Source organism: Ovis canadensis, chromosome 10 (genome assembly GCF_042477335.2).
Source record: "Ovis canadensis isolate MfBH-ARS-UI-01 breed Bighorn chromosome 10, ARS-UI_OviCan_v2, whole genome shotgun sequence".
NCBI classification, from domain to species: domain Eukaryota; kingdom Metazoa; phylum Chordata; class Mammalia; order Artiodactyla; family Bovidae; genus Ovis; species Ovis canadensis.
In genome coordinates, this window is record NC_091254.1 from 32,212,322 (window position 1) to 32,233,845 (window position 21,524).

The window sequence follows — 21,524 nt, forward strand, 5'->3', positions numbered from 1 at the left end:
AACTCTACACCTAAAGCAACTAGAAAAGGAAGAAATGGAGAACCCCAGGGTTAGTAGAAGGAAAGAAATCTCAAAAATTAGGGCAGGAATAAATGGAAAAGAAACAAGAGAGACCATAGCAAAAGTCAACAAAGCCAAAAGCTGGTTCTTGGAAAGGATAAATAAAATTGACAAACCGTTAGCCAGACTCATCAAGAAACAAAGGGAGAAAAATCAAATCAATAAAATTAGAAATAAAAATGTAGAGATCACAACAGACAACAAAGAAATACAAAGGATCATAAGAGACTACCATCAGCAATTATATGCCAATAAAATGGACAACGTGGAAGAAATGGACAAATTCTTAGAAAAGTATAACTTTCCAAAACTGAACCAGGAAGAAACAGAAAGTCTTAACAGACCCATCACAAGCATGGAAATTGAAACTGTAACCAGAAATCTTCCAGCAAACAAAAGCCCACGTCCAGACGGCTTCACAGATGAATTCTACCAAAAATTTAGAGAAGAGCTAACACCTATCCTACTCAAACTCTTCCAGAAAATTGCAGAGGAAGGTAAACTTCCAAACTCATTCTATGAGGCCAACATCACCCCAATACCAAAACCTGACAAAGACGCCACAAAAAAAGGAAACCACAGGCCAATATCACTGATGAACATAGATGCAAAAATCCTCAACAAAATTCTAGCAATCAGAATCCAACAACACATTAAAAAGATCATACACCATGACCAAGTGGGCTTTATCCCAGGGATGCAAGGATTCTTCAATATCCGCAAATCAATCAATGTAATTCACCACATTAATAAATTGAAAAATAAAAGCCATATGATTATTTCAATAGATGCAGAGAAAGCCTTTGACAAAATTCAACATCCATTTATGGTAAAAACTCTCCAGAAAGCAGGAATACAAGAAACATACCTTAACATAATAAAAGCTATACATGACAAACCCACAGCAAACATTATCCTCAATGGTGGAAAATTGAAAGCAATTCCCCTAAAGCCAAGAAAAAGACAAGGGTGCCCACTTTAACTGCTACTATTCAACATAGTTCTGGAAGTTTTGGCCACAGCAAAAAGAGCAGAAAAAGAAAAGGAATCCAAATTGGAAAAGAAGAAGTAAAACTCTCACTGTTTGCAGATGACATGATCCTCTACATAGAAAACCCTAAAGACTCCACCAGAAAATTACTAGAGCTAATCAATGAATACAGTAAAGTTGCAGGATATAAAATCAACACACAGAAATCCCTTGCATTCCTATACACAAATAATGAGAAAGTAGAAAAAGAAATTAAGGAAACAATTCCATTCACCATTACAACAAAAAGAATAAAATACTTGGGAATATATCTACCTAAAGAAACTAAAGACCTATATATAGAAAACTATAAAACACTGGTGAAAGAAATCAAAGAGGACACTAACAGATGGAGAAATATACCATGTTCATGGATCGGAAGAATCAGTATAGTGAAGATGAGTATACTACCCAAAGCAATCTACAGATTCAATGCAATCCCTATCAAGCTACCAGCAGTATTTTTCACAGAACTAAAACAAATAATTTCACAATTTGTATGGAAATACAAAAAACCTCGAATAGCCAAAGCAATCTTGAGAAAGAAGAATGGAGGAATCAACCTGCCTGACTTCAGGCTCTACTACAAAGCCCCAGTCATCAAGACAGTATGGTACTGGCACAAAGACAGAAATATAGATCAATGGAACAAAATAGAAAGCCCAGAGATAAATCCACACACCTATGGACACCTTATCTTCAACAAAGGAGGCAAGAATATACAATGGAGTAAAGACAATCTCTTTAACAAGTGGTGCTGGGAAAACTGGTCAACCACTTGTAAAAGAATGAAACTAGAACACTTTCTAACACCATACACAAAAATAAACTCAAAATGGATTGAAGATCTAAACATAAGACCAGAAACTATAAAACTCCTAGAGGAGAACATAAGCAAAACACTCCAACATAAATCACAGCAGGATCCTCTATGATCCACCTCCCAGAATGCTGGAAATAAAAGTAAAAATAAACAAATGGGATCTAATTAAAATTAAAAGCTTCTGCACAACAAAGGAAACTATAAGCAAGGTGAAAAGACAGCCTTCTGAATGGGAGAAAATAGCAAATGAAGCAACTGACAAACAACTAATCTCAAAAATATACAAGCAACTCCTGCAGCTCAATTCCAGAAAAATAAATGACCTAATCAAAAAATGGGTCAAAGAACTAAATAGACATTTCTCCAAAGAAGACATACAGATGGCTAACAAACACATGAAAAGATGCTTAACATCACTCATTATCAGAGAAATGCAAATCAAAACCACAATGAGGTACCATTTCACGCCAGTCAGAATGGCTGCGATCCAAAAGTCTACAAGCAATAAATGCTGCAGATGGTGTGGAGAAAAGGGAACCCTCTTACACTGTTAGTGGGAATGCAAACTAGTACAGCCACTATGGAGAACAGTGTGGAAACTGGAAATAGAACTGCCTTATGACCCAGCAATCCCACTACTGGGCATACACACTGAGGAAACCAGAACTGAAAGAGACACATGTACCCAATGTTCATCGCAGCACTGTTTATAATAGCCAGGACATGGAAGCAACCTAGATGTCCATCAGCAGATGAATGGATAAGAAAGCTGTGGTACATATACACAATGGAGTATTACTCAGCCATTAAAAAGAATACATTTTAATCAGTTCTAACGAGGTGGATGAAACTGGAGCCGATTATACAGCAAAGAAAGAAAAACACCAATACAGTATACTAACACATATATATGGAATTTAGAAAGATGGTAACAATAACCCTGTATGCAAGACAGCAAAAGAGACACAGATGTATAGAACAGTCTTTTGGACTCTGTGGGAGAGGGTGAGGGTGGGATGATTTGGGAGAATGGCATTGAAACATGTATAATATCATATAAGAAACGAATCACCAGTCTAGGTTTGATGCAGGATACAGGATGCTTGGGCTGGTGCACTGGGATGACCCAGAGAGATGGTATGAGGGAGGTGGGAGGGGGGGTTCAGGATTGGGAACTCATGTACACCCGTGGCAGATTCCTGTTGATGTATGGCAAAACCAATATAGTATTGTAAAGTAAAATAAAAATAAATAAAAGAAAAAATAAATAAAATAAAATTATATGACAAAGAAGCCACTTTATATATCTCGTTTTAAAGAAATAAAAGTATGGAAAATAAAATTTGGAATTCTTGCAGCACATTTTATATCTAAGCAAGTAAAAAAAAAAAAGAAAAAGAAAAAACTGACAGAGTTAAATGTACCATTCATTTACAGCAGCCTGCAATGTTTTACTAGAAAAATTAAGTAGCAAATATGATTTGTTAAATTAGATTTGTCTCAGCCCAAAAGTACCCAACTGGCACTAGGCAAATGTTAAGAAATCTGTTTTTAAAGTGCCAAAATACTGAAGAGGAACTTAAAATCAATTTTGGGGGGCACATCAACCCTATGGTACATATCTGCTCAGGCTTCCTTATGTGATACACACTAAAGAAGACCAGCAGAGCTTATGATTCATCTCCTGAAAACAGATAAGCAACCAAATCAATTTTTAAAGATCTATTAACTTAGAAGTATTTGACTTTAATTCAATCAAAATGTACTTCTCTTTTTAATTTAAGTGGCTGACTTATTTTTTGTTGCTTAATAAGGAACTGTCCACAGGGATCCCCAAAATAGTTCATTTTACCCGCAAAAGTAACATCAACCAACTCCACATTGGTCTAACATGATAGTATCAAAGTACATTATAATGTCTTTGGCTGAACAGTTCAACTAGTACTACTGAATTTTTGCATGAATTACTACAACTATATATTACTTGTACAAATGAAATAAAAACAGTTTTCCTTAATAAGACTCTGAGTTCTCTAAAAATTCAAGTTCTTAAAATGAATTCAAATTTGATCCTTTTCTCTATTGCTTTAAAATATCTTTAATAAAACATATTCACAGTGTTATAGCTGTATCTTTAAAACATATTCAGTTTGCTACCTTTATTCCCATCAAAATGAGCTACTCTGAATATGCAATATAACAGGACTCATTATCTCAAACTGTTTAGGCACATGTATCCTGTTCCTGGCTATAACAAAAAATAAAAACATAATAACTAACAGAATGATAGATGTTGATATATAACATCACTGAAAAGGAAAAGAAAAAGTAGAAAAACATAAATGAACTTGTAAAAACATAATTTTTATAAATGTTTATAATATACAAGATTACTGTCATGGGATTTCTAAAGCAACTTACAAAAGTAAATTCTATCACATGAAGAAACCTAGAGGTAAAGACATCATTTCCAAACAAAACAATGCTTTTTATCTTATATCCTGAGTGGGTTTTTACTACCATCTAGTGTTATACCTTAAGAAATACTTTCTTATAAAAATTAAAAGTTACAAAAGACATTTTATAATATCACTCAAAAATTATTAGAAGACTTAATTAAATGTTAAAAAAAAACAGTATGGAAAACAGCTATTTTTTTAAAAGATGTTTTATGTAAGAAAAGAGTTTCATGACTCTTAAAATTTGTCATATTACCAATTATATAATTTAGTGATGTTCTACATCAAATCTTGACCAGGGCTATGAACACAGTCTGCTTCAAAAGACAAGCTAGTTAGCACACAGATTCAGCTCATAAAATTTAACCAATGCACTCAGAAAGCCAGATAATTATACTATAAAATGACTCTCAACACCCTCTCCAAGCAGGTCTACAAAAGAAATTTCTCGCTCCGTGATGCCTTAAATTCATTGCTAGTATATTAAGTTCCATAAAGAAAGCAAGGCAGAATAAGGTTATGTTCCGTAGAAGCATATTGTTTGCTACTGAATGTCTTCCTTGAACTTACCCAGTAGCAGGTCATCACAAAACAAACCTCAAAGTATAAAAATACCAAAAAGCTGAAAAAGACAAAGATGAAGCCAGGGGTACACATTCTCTTAGTGGATACGGAGACTTTCTCTTTGGTTAGACCATTTTACGGTGCTAGAAGTTCTTTTCTCAGTTTACGGAATCTAAAGGTGAATTAGAGATGATTTAAGCTGCTCTTAGTAAATTAACAATTTAGAAATTCTGTGGGTTTTGCTTCAGCACAGTTTTACCTACAATTTTTATTACACAAGATTCTATTAAGTTTTATGGCATTAATCATGCTGGTTTTTTAAACAAAAACACTGTTCTCCTGACATATACAAATAGATTATGGACCATACCTTTTTAATCTTTCCCATACAAATAGAAATAATGATCAACTTTTGATACTGAATGTAATAAGATCATCCTAAATGCATCATGTCTACAATTACTCACTTGAAATGACCTTTCCATTGTGATTGCAAAGTAGTATTCTCTCCTGGGATATCTTCGTTCACAAACCAATACTTGATTGCATATCCTGCCCTTTTCTCCTGTTTGCTTGGTAAACAACTTTTTCCCAATCATTTGTGAGGAAACAGCTTTTGCTTCTTCTGGACTAAAATAAGAAAAAGAACTCAAACTCTTTTCTCTTCCAAGTGAGGTAAATATAAGCACATGACAGCCAAAACCTTATCTCACCTACTACTTAAATCTCAGTATTTTTATCAATTCAATAGGGCATCTTTTATAATATTCATTATTTCTTTAATAGCGATGATTAAAAAAAAAACTTACGAGAAAACTATCTTCACTCCACCTTTGAGGCCACTTTCAAATGTTCCTTTTCCTCTGCCACCAGCCAAAACTTGCGCCTTTATCACAACATCTTTTGAACCTAGAAGAAAAACACTTCTATTAGATACGAAGCATGGAGCAGCACACAACACGCAATACTTTGCTATTAAACATACACATTTAGCAATATTACTAAACATAGTAAATTTAAGATCCATTTACTCACAATGTAGAAAAACGAGGCACTCCACATACATAGATTTTCTAGATTAGGACACTAAAATATTCACCACCTAAAGATTACTTTACCAACTAAGGTCCGTCTAGTCAAGGATATGGTTTTTCCTGTGGTCATGTATGGATGTGAGAGTTGGACTGTGAAGAAGGCTGAGCACCGAAGAATTGATGCGTTTGAACTGTGGTGTTGGAGAAGACTCTTGAGGGTCCCTTGGACTGCAAGGAGATCCAACCAATTCATTCTGAAGGAGATCAACCCTGGGATTTCTTTGGAAGGAATGATGCTAAAGCTGAAACTCTAGTACTTTGGACACCTCATGCAAAGAGTTGACTCATTGGAAAAGACTCTGATGCTGGGAGAGACTGGGAGCAGGAGGAGAAGGGGACGACCCAGGATGAGATGGCTGGATGGCATCACAGACTCGATGGACGTGAGCCTGGGTGAACTCCGGGAGATGGTGATAGACAGGGAGGCCTGGCGTGCTGCGATTCATGGGGTCGCAAAGAGTCAGACACGGCTGAGCGACTGAACTGAACTGAAAGATTCACAAACTTAAAAAAATCAGCCACTCATATTAAACCATTTATTAAGCATACTGAAAACAAGTTTACCTTTATCTGGTACTTTAAATATTAATTACTCTGCTGCTGCTGCTGCTGCTAAGTCACTTCAGCCGACTCTGTGCGACCCCATAGATGGCTCTACAAAGTACTAAATTTACAAAATTGAGAGTCAAATACCTTCCTAACAGTTTCCTCCCTCTCTATTGACATGTAAACTTGCTATCCTATGAAAATTTGAGGTATAAATGCTGCTTTGAGTAGAAATGTACCATGACTTTGAGGGAAAGTTCCACTACTGATAACAGCTCACACCATCCCACTGACACTCTCCAGCTGTACTGTTGTGAGGGGGATGATAGGAATTAAGGTATGTTAATCCAAAGATTCCAGAATGTTATGCTTCCAAGTCTTTAAGACATTTTTTCAGAAAATAATCTGAATTTTTCTTCTTTAACAGGTAAACTGATCTCTTTTCCTTTCTTTTCTAACATGATGAAGAAAATTATCTTAGGTACTACTCTTCATGATCCAGAGCAACACTTTTTAGAGGTGCATTCTGTCTCCCGAGACAGGCAGAATTTCAGAGCCTCCTCATTTTGCTTCTCATAGTATTTGCCCATACTCGGGTGTTACCGCCTGAATCCACAGAATCCACTTGCCAGTGCAAGTGGATGATCCCTGGATGGGGAAGAGCCCCTGGAGGAGGAAATGGCAACCACTCCAGTATTCTCGCCTGGAAAAATCCATGGACAGAGGAACCCGGTGCACTACAGTCCATAGGGTCTCAAAGTCAGTCATGACTGAGCACAGATGCGTGCTCAGTTACACTGTTACAGCAGTGTAACACCACTATTACATTATGAAAAACAATTAACCTTTGAGGTCAGGATTAAGGACATTGTCATCTTATTTGTTGTATCCTCAGCACAAAGAGGTCCCCGGGATGTAACGACCACTCCATAAATGTGTATCTGAATAGGCTAAAGATGGGAATTCTACCACCAGGAAAAGCCAGTCTCTAACATGCATATACCAAGCCAAATGAGAGGGAACCCTCACCTGATCAAGGAGGTAACAAATACAGATTGTAATCAAATTAGAAATGATCAAAAGTTTACACTGGAACAATTATTACAAAATGTTTAGACTTCCCTGGTAGCTCAGCTGGTAAAGAATCCACCTGCAATGTGGGAGACCCCAGTTCAATTCCTGGGTCAGCAAGTTCCCCTAGAGAAGGGAACGGCTACTCACTCCAGTATTCTCAGGGTTCCCTGGTGGCTCAGTTGGTAAAGAATCCGCCTGCAATGTGGGAGACCTAGGTTCGATCCCTAGGTTGGGAAGATCCCCTGGAGAAGGGAACAGCTACCCACGCCAGTATTCTGGCCTGGAGAATTCCATGGTCTGTATAGTCCATGGGATCACAGAGAGTCAGACACGACTGAGCAACTTTCACTAATGATATGAATCTGTTCACACTGGAAATGTACACAAGTCAGAAGACAACTCTGTGAGTCAGTCCAGGCAGTGTTTTTTAAAAAAGTCCTTTCTCACACTCCACTATCCATTCAGTCAGGAAACCACACTAGTTCCACCTTCAAAATATATCCAGTCTCTTGACAACTTGTCATCACCTCCAGTTTCGGCCCTCATCCCAGCCACCATGACATCTCACCTAGATTACCCTCATCCCCAAGAGGATATTCTTGGCAGCAGCCAACGTGAGCATGAAACTCCTCTACCTAAAACCTTGCAGTGATTGCCCACTTCCCCACGAGTTACCGGCAGAGTCCCTACAATGGCCTCAAGGCTCCGTATAATCCCCCAGAACCCCTGCCCCTTATCACCTCCTCCTCACTGTTCACGCCCCAGCTACTCTAGTCTCTCTAGTCCTGGGCATGTTCCTGTCTTCCTTCAGGATCTGGCTCCCAGCAACCTCTCTCCCTGGAATACTCTGCATACAGGTATCCATTTAGGAAAGGTACCCATTCCTTTTCAGTTTTTCTTTAAGTCTAAACTGTCCATGAGGTTCACCCTGATCACTCTACTTAACACTGCAACTGCCCACCGTGACCAATCCACCTTACCCTGCTCTTTTTTTTTTTTTATAGAATTCATTGCCTTCAAACAAAATTTTCTCATGTCTATCATTTTTGTTTTGCTCCCCAACTAGAATGTGGACTCCAGAAGGGCAGAATCTTGTTCAGTGATATTTACAAGGTCCTGGGAGAGTTCCTAGTACACAATATATTCTGAATGATGAATAAAAGAACATTTACAAACCAAGAGAATTCTTATGAATCCAGATTTTCCACTGCTCTTGAAAAATCTGAATTGGAAATCTTGGGCCCTACAACCAGAAATGACTAAAAGTGTTTTGTTTACACAGGACATTATTTCAATTTGCCACAGTCCCCACCATTCCCAAATGTAACAACTAATTTTAGATAAAGATTAGAGAAAGTTTAGAAATTTCCTTAAAACTGAAAATAATTTCCTTACTGAGAAAACAACAGGTAGCCTCAGGGACTACGGCAAATTAGAGTACATGCCCAAATTATTGATAAAAGTAGCAGCCACTAGTCATTTTTACCTGTTTCTGGTTACCTGTCGAGTCAGTTTTCCAGTACTTAAATATTCATTTAAATCCAAAGAGGATATCTGTAATCCAAACAGTATAAATATAATATAAAAATGGACAACAGTTAAACTGGTGCTTTGCTGGGCTAAATTCAAACATTCCTATTCATCAAGCTGGGAACTTAACATACTGATCTATTTAAGTAAGAGTAATGAAGTTCTATTTCTTCAAAAACATTTTACAAAACAGAAAGCGCTTCCCCCAAAGTATCAATTTTCTTTTTCTTAGGAAAATAAACTCCTTAAGGGCACAAAAGATTCTTTAAAAGTTCCTTCTAAAAAAGTCCTTCACAACAAAAGAAGAGCCAAAAAAAAAAAAAACAACCCCACAAGTAATGACATACAATCTCATCAGCTAGCAAAACAGGGAGTATTAGAAGATAAATCTGAGGACAAATGATTGAAAGAAGATTTTATTCAATTCCATTAATTCAATCAACAGTTACATCTACATACGAGATACTGTGCTAGAGTTCTTGATACAATAATGAGCAGAGAGCTCAGTCTTACTGGATTTGGCCCTTTCTCTAGTCAGACAAGAGCAAAATTTGTGGGTCTCAAGATTATTTTTAAAGTTTATTCACCATCCCTCCTAGCTTTTGACATTGACATTGACAAGTCGCTCAGTTGTGTCCAACTCTTTGCAGCGCTATGGACTGTAGCCTACCAGGCTCCTCTGTCCATGGGATTTTCCAAGCAAGTACTGGAGTGGGTTGCCATTTCCTTCTCCAGTGGATCTTCCTGACCCAGGGATTGAACCTGGGTCTCCAGCATTGTAGGCAGACGCTTTACCTGAGCCACGAAGGAATCTAGTCATTCACAAACGTTGTTAAGCACTCCTCATACACAGTCATCTAACAGACATCAGTAAAAGGAAAAGGAGGCAAAGTCCTGTTGTATGCCAAAAGAAATCTGCCTCCAGGCTGACATTCACTAATCGGCACCCTCTGCATGTTTATTTAACCAGAGAGAAATTCTATCTCAACTATACTAGAATCCAAACTATATTTCTACAATCAACAGGGAAATCATAAGAATTCTACCAAATGCCTTAGTGAAATCATGTTTTCTTAAAGCAGTAACTGTAAGAAGGAGATGGGAACCTGCTCTTAGAACTGACCCCAAATTATAACTATTTCATTTCTCTGTGCTTAACAACCCTTTGATAATCCATTCCAGAAATGCCTGCATTATGTTCCAGCTTATCATCCTTCATTGTGCGGACTCCTATGAGTCTTAAAATACTGGAAGTAGATTTCTTTCCAACTATTCTCCTATCCCTAACTTCAATTATTCACAATAGGTAAAACTTGCCCCTAGGGCAGTATTTTCAAACTTTCATCACATCATGACATGCCAGAAAATGATAGAATTTGTAGAGAATACTGGGGAAAGAGGTCAGAGCTCTTTTGAAAGCAGTTACCAGCTACAGGGTTCAGTGGCCCCAGGCCTCATGCTAACCAAACTTCTCTTGCCACCCACAGAACTGAAGGGAAGCAATACTCTGTCACATCTGTAACACATTTTTGCCCTAGTTTATCAGTTGGTAAGGTAAGATTTAAAAAGAAAAGTGGGGGGAATTAACATTTTATGAATTTTGGAGTAACTGAGAAGCAAAAATTAGCCAAAATCGACACTGAAAATTGCTAGCTAGATGGAAAGAATCAGGTGTATTTCTAGCACACCTCGTAACACAACTTGTACAATTATATCCCATAATTGGTATCTTCTGATATTAATGACTCACCACAAAAAACAAAATTGTTTCAACATTCTTAAAGTAGTTATGAAATGCATCTTTTAAAATGTAGTGTTTCTGATCCTTTAGATTTAAAGGTCCTATTTATCACTAATCCTGCTCCTTACGACAATCATCATTTGCAGCCTTCTTTGACAAAAGCACACTTTCTAGATAAACATGATGCCTTCTGTTCCAAGGGCCTCAGAATCAGAGCTGCTTATCTGCTCCTTACTACTTCTAAGTCCTGGATCCAGAGAACTTGCCAGAAATTTCACAGCTATAATATATCCTACATATTAACTATTCTTTCTTCCACAGCTAGAAATCATTCAAGATTTTTACAGTGAGTAAATAAATCAAGAGACTGGCATCTGAATAAATCCTGCTTGTTTTATGAAAAAGTTTGTACACAAATTATTTTTTTTGGACAACACAGTGAAATTTGACTAAATGAGAAAATATACGGAAAACTACAAAAACCAATTATAATAATTTGGAAGCAGAAAAAAGAAACACTAACTTTAACTGACTTCATTAAATCTGGCCCTTTTATCACATAAAGTGTATGGAAAACACTTTATGCCTTCAGCTTTATGAAGAAGGAAAGAACTAGTAAACAAAAAATGAATCACTCAAAAAATTAACAAAATTAAAAGAACAAAGTCAAAAGTCTGAAATTCATCCTTAAGTACAGAAGGGTAGAATAAGAAAAACTTTTGCTTCCTAGTTATCTGGGTCTTCTTTAGAAATTAACATTTAGGTCACATATCTAAGACTGAATCTCAAGAGGATAGTTATTAAAAAGTGCCTTTGCAAGAAATACTACAGAATTATAATCATGAGTTTTCTTTAAGCCGTGACCCTTAAAAGCCCCTAATATACATGATGTTTTAAAGATTAAAATGAGGTACATCTTTTACCATGGACAAGTTCAAACTGCACGTTACCATTAATTAACAAAAATTTCACCAAAATTAGTATGAATTTACATCAGACTTTTACTGAATAGAAATAAGTTTGCCTGTAATCTGAATAAAAAGAATTGTTTTTCTGATTAAGAATAAACAAAACTGTAAATTAAAAATCGTACTTCCAAGACAAGGAAATCAAGAGTGCCCCATTCAAAAACATATCATAGGATATATGACAACCTTCTAATCTTCTACATGCTTTCACTTTTGAAACAAAAACCCATCCTAGAAACCAGTAAGTACAAATAGAGATGAAAACTTTTACAATTTTCAACAGTTTAAAATGTTCCACATCTTTCCTAAAAAAAATAATAAAAGCAAAGTCTTCACCAAAACACATTTAAAAGCATATTAATCAAATGTACATACAAGAGAGATTATGATAATTATTAATACATAAATTGGTGTGATTTTAAATACTACTAAAAAGAAAATGCAGTGTAGAGCTAGTACATTACTCATTAACATGTTCTCTTATTAGATCCTTAAAAATAAAAGTGAAGCACTTTCCAAACTCCAAATTTATTTTTTAATTAACATAAATTCAAATTAATCAAAGCTATTAAGGTTTCTATTATCAATAAAAGAATCTAATAAACATGGGCAACTATTTAATTCATTTAAAAATATTAACATTTCTGTTAATATTGATTACCTAAGTGTCAGGCCCTCTTCTAAGAGACTGGGGTCTATTAGTGAATAAAAGTCAAAGAAACCCTGCTCTCATAGAGCTTACATTCTAATGCTAAACTTCTTTTTTTCTCCTCCTGATTCTCTATTTCTAATGTCAAAAAAAAAAAGACGGGGAAACACTGTACCTCTCTTTGTGTTCTCAGTCAGTCAGTCATATCTGACTCTTTGTGACCACATGGACTGCAGCCCGCCAGGCTCCTCTGTCTGGGGAATTTTCCAAGCAAGAATACTGGAGCCGGTTGCCATTTCCTACTCCAGGGGATCTTCTCAACCCAGAGTCTCTTGGGTCTCCTGCACTGGCAGGCAGATTCTTTACCACTGTGCCACCTGGGAAGCCCCAGACTTCTCTTTACAAATACATAAACAGCTAAGATCTCTCACCATTCCCTGAAGAATCAACAGAGACAGAATTTCCTTCCCTAAAGGACTTCAGCTCAAAAACTAAAAACAGGACTTCAGCTTCTTGAAGCTTTGATTCTTAAGATACGAGCACTATGGGAACTCAGAAAATCTCAATAATTTTAGCATGTCACCAATCATAAGTTCCACCTTCTCTTTTACATTAATAAAACTTATTTTTAAAAATATAAAAGCCAAAAGTTGTTATTAAGCCAGAAGTAAAGTTCATATCTTATCTGAGAACTTATTTCTTAATTTAGTACCTAATTTTTTGGCAATTGCATAAGCTTCATCTGGTGACTTAGCCACATGTCCTTTGGGAATAGAGACGCCAGCTTCCTGCAACAATTCCATACTCAGGTATTCATGCAGCGAGAGATTCCTTTGCTGTTGATGCTGTATTTGGACTCCATGGTTGTTAAACAATCCAAAGCTTCCCAGGACCTAGAGAATTTGGGGACATATTTACATAAAGAGTGATTTAGCAGGAATTCTTGGTTAAAAACACTTCAAAATACTTTAGAGTACTTGATTCTTCAAAACTATAATAAAATTGTCGTAGTAAAACATCAAAATATCATATTCAGAGTAAATTACAACACAAAACTAACAGCTAATCTACTAGCTAAACATCAAAAGTGACCCTTATAGTTTCAAATTTTTCCTCATTATCTCTAGTCTTTAACTTTCACTTGAGCTTTACAACCATATCCCTAATGATCTACAGAGCATTTCTACCTCAAAGCCAAATTCTGCAGATCTAAAACCAAATCAAAAATCCTTCCCATCTTTCTTCTCTCCATCATTCCTCCAGCACCTAACAAATTGCCTGACACGAGATATGAGGTACCCGTACGATGCGGTACGATCAATCTTTCATACTTTCAAAATTCAAACCCCGACTTCATCAGCACTGCACATCGTGGTGTGCCGTCCAGATCCCCCCTCAGGACCAGGGCATTCATGGCCCCAGCTGCTGGGAGGGCTGGCAGCGGACAGGCCTCAGCTGAGTCCCCTCATTGGAGCCTTTCTGCCCAGTCATACTCCTTTCCCACTGTCAGCCTATAGCCAATGACTGGCCAATGAGAATTAAGGTAAGGATGTAAAAACCCGGTGTGCGTGTGCATGCTCAGTCTCTCAGTCAGTCGGGTCCGACTCCTTGTGACCCTATGAACTGAGGCTGCCAGGATCCTCTGTCCATAGGACTCTACTGGTAAGAATACTGGAAAAATTGGGTTGCCATGCCCTCTTCAGGGGATCTTCCTGACCTAGGGATCGAATCCATGTCTCTTATGTCTCCTGCATTAGCAGATGGGTTCTTTACTGCTAAGGCACCAGGGAAGCCCAAATACCTGGCACCTCACCCCAATTTGGGACAATTCAGGACCTTCCTAGTTGCAGACCTCTCATAGGAAGAGCAGAGGTCCCACTGCACTGCACTGGAGTTGCAGTCAATCCTCCTTCCTTCACTCTCCCACAGGTACTGATCCTGCGATCACTTTTCAATAAACTTCCTCCATGAAACTCTCCATCGAATACTCAGCAAATTACAATCTGCAATATTATCTTTAATGCATTCCTTCTAAACAATTCCCTTTAAAAATCCCTTTAGGTGTATGTGCTTCACAAACAAACTGTGAAAGCTTCCAAGAAAGAAATGCCCCACCAACTCCCCTTTTTCAATCTACGTAAAACATTCATTCACTCAAAAACTCACTGAGCACCTAGACACTGGAAATAGAGAGGTCAACCCAACAAAACCCTTGCACCTAAAGCTTACAGACTAGTATGTATTTGTATGTCGGGGGTTGGGGGAGGCAAAAACAATAAAGAAAGAAAATGTGCCAAACAGCAATAAAAGTAAAAAGATAGAAAATTAAAAAATAAGAAGTGCTATTTTATACAGTTGCAGGAGTTTTCTCCACTAAAATATCCCTCGGGGCCGGGGGGGAGGGGGTGCTGAGTTAAGAATTATCTTTTCAAAAAGAAATAAATAGGAAAGAGAAACAAGATATTCCTCTACAAGCTCACTAAGTCACTGCTGAAAGACAAAGGAGTGAGAGTTGTCAGCGTCTGGTTGCAGCGCCACAACAATGAGAAGTACTGAAAGAAGGATGCAATCAGAAAGACCTCAAGCATCTATGGGTCCCAAAACTTCCCCCTAAGTTAGAGCCTAGTCTTAAACCATCATTAACACCACACAGAAACACTTCTCAACCTTTTTCCAGACTCCTCAGTTCTATCAACTTTATATGGCAATATGCAGAACAAATTAAGTGCTACTGCAATCACACATTTAAATGTCATCCATCCATACATTTCCATTATCTCCACACACAATGCTGAAACATTGTTCATATGAAACACAGGTATCATAAGAAATGAATTTAAAGGAATTGCATAGAAAGTAGTCTGCTTCTTAAAGAGGGTTCATGAACCACCTGCATCAAGATTCCCTAGGAATGCCTCCAAAATGCAGATCCCAAGGCCCAACTCTCATTTATAAAAGCAGAATCTCTGGACTGTGCCACAAAAAATCTGCATTTGTAAAGTTATTCAGTTGATTCTTAAGCACTCTACAGTTTGAGAACGAATAGTCTAACAAATCAATCACATAGAAGAGCAAGCTATTTCTGATTCATTTGGTAAGCTAAAACCCTGGATAAAATTTCTCTTGGTAGCTCAATTCCCTGATTTAGTTTCACTTCAGTATTAAAAACTAAAAATCTCCCAAACTTCAGTGTACGTCTACCTTGTGAAATCCCACTCTTGGGTAAAGCCTCAGGAGAAATGAGTACTTAGTCTATCAAAAGGCATATATAGCAGGCTTATTCATAAGAGACAAAAAAAATGGAAACGACCTAACTGCTTATCAGCACAAGAATAGGTAGGAACTTCCTTGGAGGTCCAGTGGTTAAGAATCCACCCTTCAATGCAAGGAACATGGGTTTAATCTCTGGTAGGAAAAATAAGATCCTACATGCTTTAGGGCAACTAAGCACCAAAATGAAGACCCAGCACAGCCAAAATAGAAAAACAAATAATTTAAATTGTTTTAAAAATAGAAGAATGGGTAAAATGTACTATATCAATAGAAGGGAAAAGAGCCAAAAAGGAAAAATGTATTGCTCATACAACAATGGATTCATCTCACAAGTACAATTTTAAGGGAAAGAAGCCAGACACAATAATACAAACTTACACGATTTTTTTAAATATAGTTCAAACTCAGAATTAACATACAGTGATGGAAGTCAGAATAAGTGGTTGGTTACCTTCTGTTGGTGAGTACTGATAAATAGAGTGCCTTCTGAAGGCTAAAAACACTATATATATATTATATATATATAGTATATATATATAATATATATACACACACACATACATACACACACACCACGATTTGAATGGCAGCTACACAGACGGATCCATACATACAAATTAATCTAGCTACTCACATGGGATCACAAAGAGTAGGATACAACTTAGCAACTGAACAGCAAAAACTGAAGTTATACATAAATTATGTACTTTGCTGTACAGAAATTATACCTCAAAATAACAAAAATAAGAGGGCCAAGGGGGAGTACCTAGCATAAACTTGGTAAAAATAGCCATACACTGAAACATTTTTTGGATGCCTATATATCAGACACTGTACTCAGTTCAGTCAGTTCAGTTGCTCAGTCGTGTCCGACTCTGTGACCCCATGAACCGCAGCACGCCAGGCCTCCCTGTCTATCACCAACTGCCAGAGTTCACCCAAACCCATGTCCATTGAGTCAGTGATGCCATCCAGCCATCTCATCCTCTGTCATCCCCTTCTCCTCCTGCCCTCAATCTTTCCCAGCATCAGGGTCTTTTCAAATGAGTCAGCTCTTCGCATCAGGTGGCCAAAGTACTGGAGTTTCAGCTTCAACATCAGTCCTTCCAATGAACACCCAGGACTGATCTCCTTTAGGATGGACTGGTTGGATCTCCCTGCAGTCCAAAGGACTCTCAAGAGTCTTCTCCAGCACCACAGTTCAAAAGCATCAATTCTTCGGTGCTCAGCTTTCTTTACAGTCCAACTGTCCTAGGAACACTAAAAGAATGAGATCAGCTTGGTCCCAACTACAGAGTTCACAGATGTGTAAATAAACAGCTGCAACAAGTGTAAGAGTGAGCATAATCACCAGGTGGTTAATTATCTAGACAGACCAGAAAAAAATACTAGAGGCTTGATTCCAGTTTAAAAAAAACAAAAAACACTAACAGCTAAAAAGGACATTTTGGGGACAACTGGGAAAATACTGCCCTATACATTAGATATAAGTACTATGGCAATTTTATATTTCTAAAGTATGATAACTGTATTGTGGTTATTTGTATTTCTCATTCTTAAGAGACATACATTGCAATATCTAAGGATGAAGTGCCATGATAGCTGTAACTTATTCTCAAATACTTCAACAAAAATATATGAATGTAATTTATACATACACGCATATGTACATAAATTATATATATTATATATAAATTAATATATTTTAAATGATATAATTTATATAAATTATAGTATACAAATTGAATAACATAAATTTTTAAAGATAAAGAAAATGTGGCAGAATGTTAAATGAAGGTGAGGGTAATATGGGTGTTCACTGTATAGTTGAAACATGTATTTCAGTTTGAAATTTTTCCAAAAAAGCTTGATGATAAATCCATGACACAAAACTCTATTTTTATGGTTTCTTTCAAATGTCTAAAAGAATTAGTAGTACTCATAAGGTGTTGCTGATAGCTTTTCAGACCACATTAAGGTTTTTTTTAAATATCAGAAATATTTTGATAATCCTTTCCTTGTGCCACTAGAAGCTATAACTTGAAATATCATCGGCTGGGAATCATGACGGTAATATAAATCCCTGCATAATCACAAAGATTCCCGACACTGATGCATTTTTCTTTCCTGATATATCACTTAGAAGATTCCTGCTGCCAAAAGGCCACCAACTCCTGACCAAACTCCTACACCACCACCTCTCCAATCCATACTGAGTTTAAGTAATACTTACTCAAATGTGGGGAAACGTAGTTACTAGGGAGTATGATTCACAACGAACAAGAAGATATCTAAAATTGTTTAATATGCTCATAACTTGAACTACTTTTATCAAGTATACACTAGGCAAAAGATACAGAGAAACAAGAAGAGGGTCAGAGCACTAAACAAAATGTTTAAGCGAATTTGCTAAACTCAGCGGGTGACCTTGAACAAGCTTCCTTAAGCTCTGCACCCCTATGTCCCCATCTACAAAAGCAAGGGGTTAGACCCAATGTTCTTGACAGTATTATTTACAATAGCCAAGATAATGGAAGCAAGTTAAATGTCCACTGTCAGAGGACTGGACAAAGAAGATGTGGTTCATCTATACAGCGGAATACTACTCAGTCATAAAAAGAATGAGATATGCCATCGCATGAACATGGATGGGTTTCAAGGTTACTATCCTAAGTCAGAGAAAGATAAATATATGGTATCACTTACATGCAGAATAGAAAAAATACAAACAAACTTATTTACAAAACAGAAACAGACTCAGAGACTTCAAAAACAGTGTTATCAAAGGGGAGGAGGAAAACTTGGGGGGGAAGGATAAATTAGGACAAGGGTCCCCAACCTCCGGTATCTAACGCCTGATAATCCAAGGTGGAGCTGATGTAATAATAATAGAAATAAAGCATACAATAAATATAATACACTTGAATAATCCCAAAACCATCCCCACCCCCAGCCCGTGGAAAAACTGTCTTCCACAAAACTGGTCCTTGGTGCCAGAGAGGCTGGGGAACACTTAATTAGGAGTTTGGGATTAACACATACACACTACTATATATAAAACAAATAATCAATAAGGACCTACTCTATAGCACAAGAAACTCTACTCAATATTCTATAATAATCTAGATGGGAAAAGAGTCTGAAAAAGAATGAATATATATATATGTGTATACCACACACATATATATCCATATATAATTGATATATATAACTAAAATCGAGTATTTTATATATATATATATATATAATTGAATCACTAAGCTATACCTGAAACACAACATTAAAGATCAACTGTACTCCAATACAAATTAAAGATTAAATTAAAAATAAAAGCAAGGGTAGACTAAGGTGAATTCAAATTCCAAAGCTGTATTTCTTAATGTGAGAGTGGAAGAGATGTTTAAGACAATATATTAGGCATCTCTATAAGGAGAAATAAAGACTTTTAAAGGAATTTCCAAAAGTATAAAGACAATTAGAAGGGAAACAGATTTGTTCACCAAAGTCTCATTTTCTAAAAACCAGACAGCACCCTTTAAGACCCAAAAGAAGGAAGTTTAAGGCTTTAAAAAAAAAAAAAATCACTTCTCCTATTAGGAAGCAAACTCACAGAACTGACTAGATTGAAAGAATGAACAGCTTTAAAAAGAAAAAAAAAAGTCTAAATTCATTTACAGCATGTCTGAGGCTACTTCAGAACACAACCAAAAGCTCTAGAAATGACTTATGAAGCCAATCATACCCTTCCACAAGTTTATTAGTGTCAACAATATTGGGAAGAATTGTCTAATTTTTATGCTCTAGAAAAAGACTGTAGAGCAGATTCAAACACAGACTTTGGAGCTACACGCTTCCGGAATGAAGGCTCAGCTCTAATCTCACCCGCTTGGTGATCTAGACCAAATTACTCCTTCTCTTAGCCAGAGTTTCTCCATCAGCGATATGGAGATTAACGACTTCCTTACAGTGTTGCTCAAAAGCCTAATTCAAGACTACATGTACAATGCTTGGCACAGTTCCTGGCATACAGCAAATGCTCCAACACACAGGAAACCAAGGCCTCCTACCACCAAATTCCCTTACTGAATTTATGATTAACCTCTTTACCAAAACTTTATTCCCTTTCTTGTCCCCTCCTACCTCAATCCTGTGCTATCTGAACACTAATCAACCGGAGTTTGATGACTAAAACTGCTGTGTGGATAACATCATTAATGTCCTAAACCTGCTACTGCAGAGACCAGCATTAAAGAACAAACTCAGGCTGCTTCTCCAGGGCAAGAGGAGCTAACAGGCCCCAAGCCTTGGACCATTTGATCAGAGAATCGTAAATCATAGACAACTCAACTCCCTGACACTAGAATCAGAAATGTCACAGAAATTACACAAACCAATGATTAATCCCAGCTTCTTTGTTCTCCCCCTTTAAAAAGAAAACTCCTTAAAAAAAAAAAAAACGAACTCCTAACTGAAACATCAAGTTGCAGTGGATCTGTGAATTGTCTCCCACTCTCTTGCCTGGTGCCCTGCAAATAAACCCATATTTTACTGCAAACAACCCCTGTCAGAATTTGGCTTTCTATGCCACGGACACTCAAGCCCTTGCTCCGTACTTTTACTTACACACACACACACACACACACACACACACACACTTACACACACACACAAACTGAGGCTATGATGCTATGGTGTATGCAGAAAAAAAAAAAAGTGATCCAAAAGATTATTTTCCCAACTGATAAGATGGTGAACATGATCTCATTCTATTCAACAACTACCTGGGGGAAACGGGAAGCTTCCCGGCCTCCTCTCAGGAAAGGCCAGTCAGCAAGCAGTGCTGGTTCTGCGAAGCATCCAAGAGACACAAAAGTGTATCTGAAGGGCATGCCCTCCTCCTCAAAGAGCCGCGGAAGCCTCGGCCCACCGCGCGGGAGGCAGGAGCAAGCAGCAGAAGGTGCCCAGCCCCCGCCTCTCCTTTTGGAGCCCACCCTGGCTCCCCGCCGCCGGCGCCCTCTCAGCAGCAAGGTGAGCAGCCCTGGCCAGATGGCCAGAGCTCCTCGCTGACTTCAGGCTGCAGCAAAAAGGCGCAAACCTGAGCCCGTTCGCAGGCCTGGCGGGCAGCACTCCCGGGCAAGCCGCCCGCCACGCCGGCGGGGCACCCCCTGTCACCCAATGTCACCGACTGCGGAGTGACCCGGAGCCCGGGCCCCCTCACACCTCGCCCACCGGAGCCAGCCCTCCACCTCGCCCTTTCTCCTGCCAACCCTCAAAGCGAGCGCGGGCAGGGCCTCAATACCTGGGCGGCGGCCGGCAGCGCCGTCCGGGGTCGGTGGCTCCTCAGGGTGGCGGCAGCCAAGAGCCGGCTGTAGAACACGGAGGCCGCCATTTCTCAGTCCGACCAAGTCCCCTGGGCGCCGCGCGCAGGCGCAGAACCTCGAGACGGCCGGAGACGCGGCGGCTCCCTACGCGCGCACCGCCCCTAGCCCCGCCCATGGGGCGGGGCCTCGGATTAACTGCGGTGGCGGCCATGGGCAAGTGCAGCAGGCGTTCCTGCTGACAAGCTCGCGTAGGCGGACAGAGAGCAAACTTTAACCTTTGTAACTGGACACCGGAGCCTGAACATCAGACCTGAGGTCGGCGCTCAGAAACCCGAAGCTTTCCTAGCGAAATGTAATGGAGATGATCAACGCCACCACCTGTGTGATCTTAA

The 21,524-nt window shown here is 38.3% G+C and overlaps 1 protein-coding gene across 1 annotated transcript in view; it reads right to left on the reverse strand.

The window, feature by feature from the left end:
* SUCLA2 (succinate-CoA ligase ADP-forming subunit beta) overlaps nucleotides 1-21,292 on the reverse strand; it is a 58,972-nt gene extending 37,680 nt beyond the window's left edge. The window contains exons 1-4 of the mRNA XM_069601314.1: nucleotides 21,111-21,292; nucleotides 13,251-13,431; nucleotides 5,746-5,845; nucleotides 5,404-5,566 (exon numbers count right to left, since the gene is read on the reverse strand). Coding sequence (XP_069457415.1) covers nucleotides 5,404-5,566; nucleotides 5,746-5,845; nucleotides 13,251-13,431; nucleotides 21,111-21,200 — 534 coding nt within the window. The 5' untranslated portion in view covers nucleotides 21,201-21,292. The remainder of the gene's footprint in view (nucleotides 1-5,403; nucleotides 5,567-5,745; nucleotides 5,846-13,250; nucleotides 13,432-21,110) is intronic.
* Between the last annotated feature and the right edge of the window lie 232 nt (nucleotides 21,293-21,524).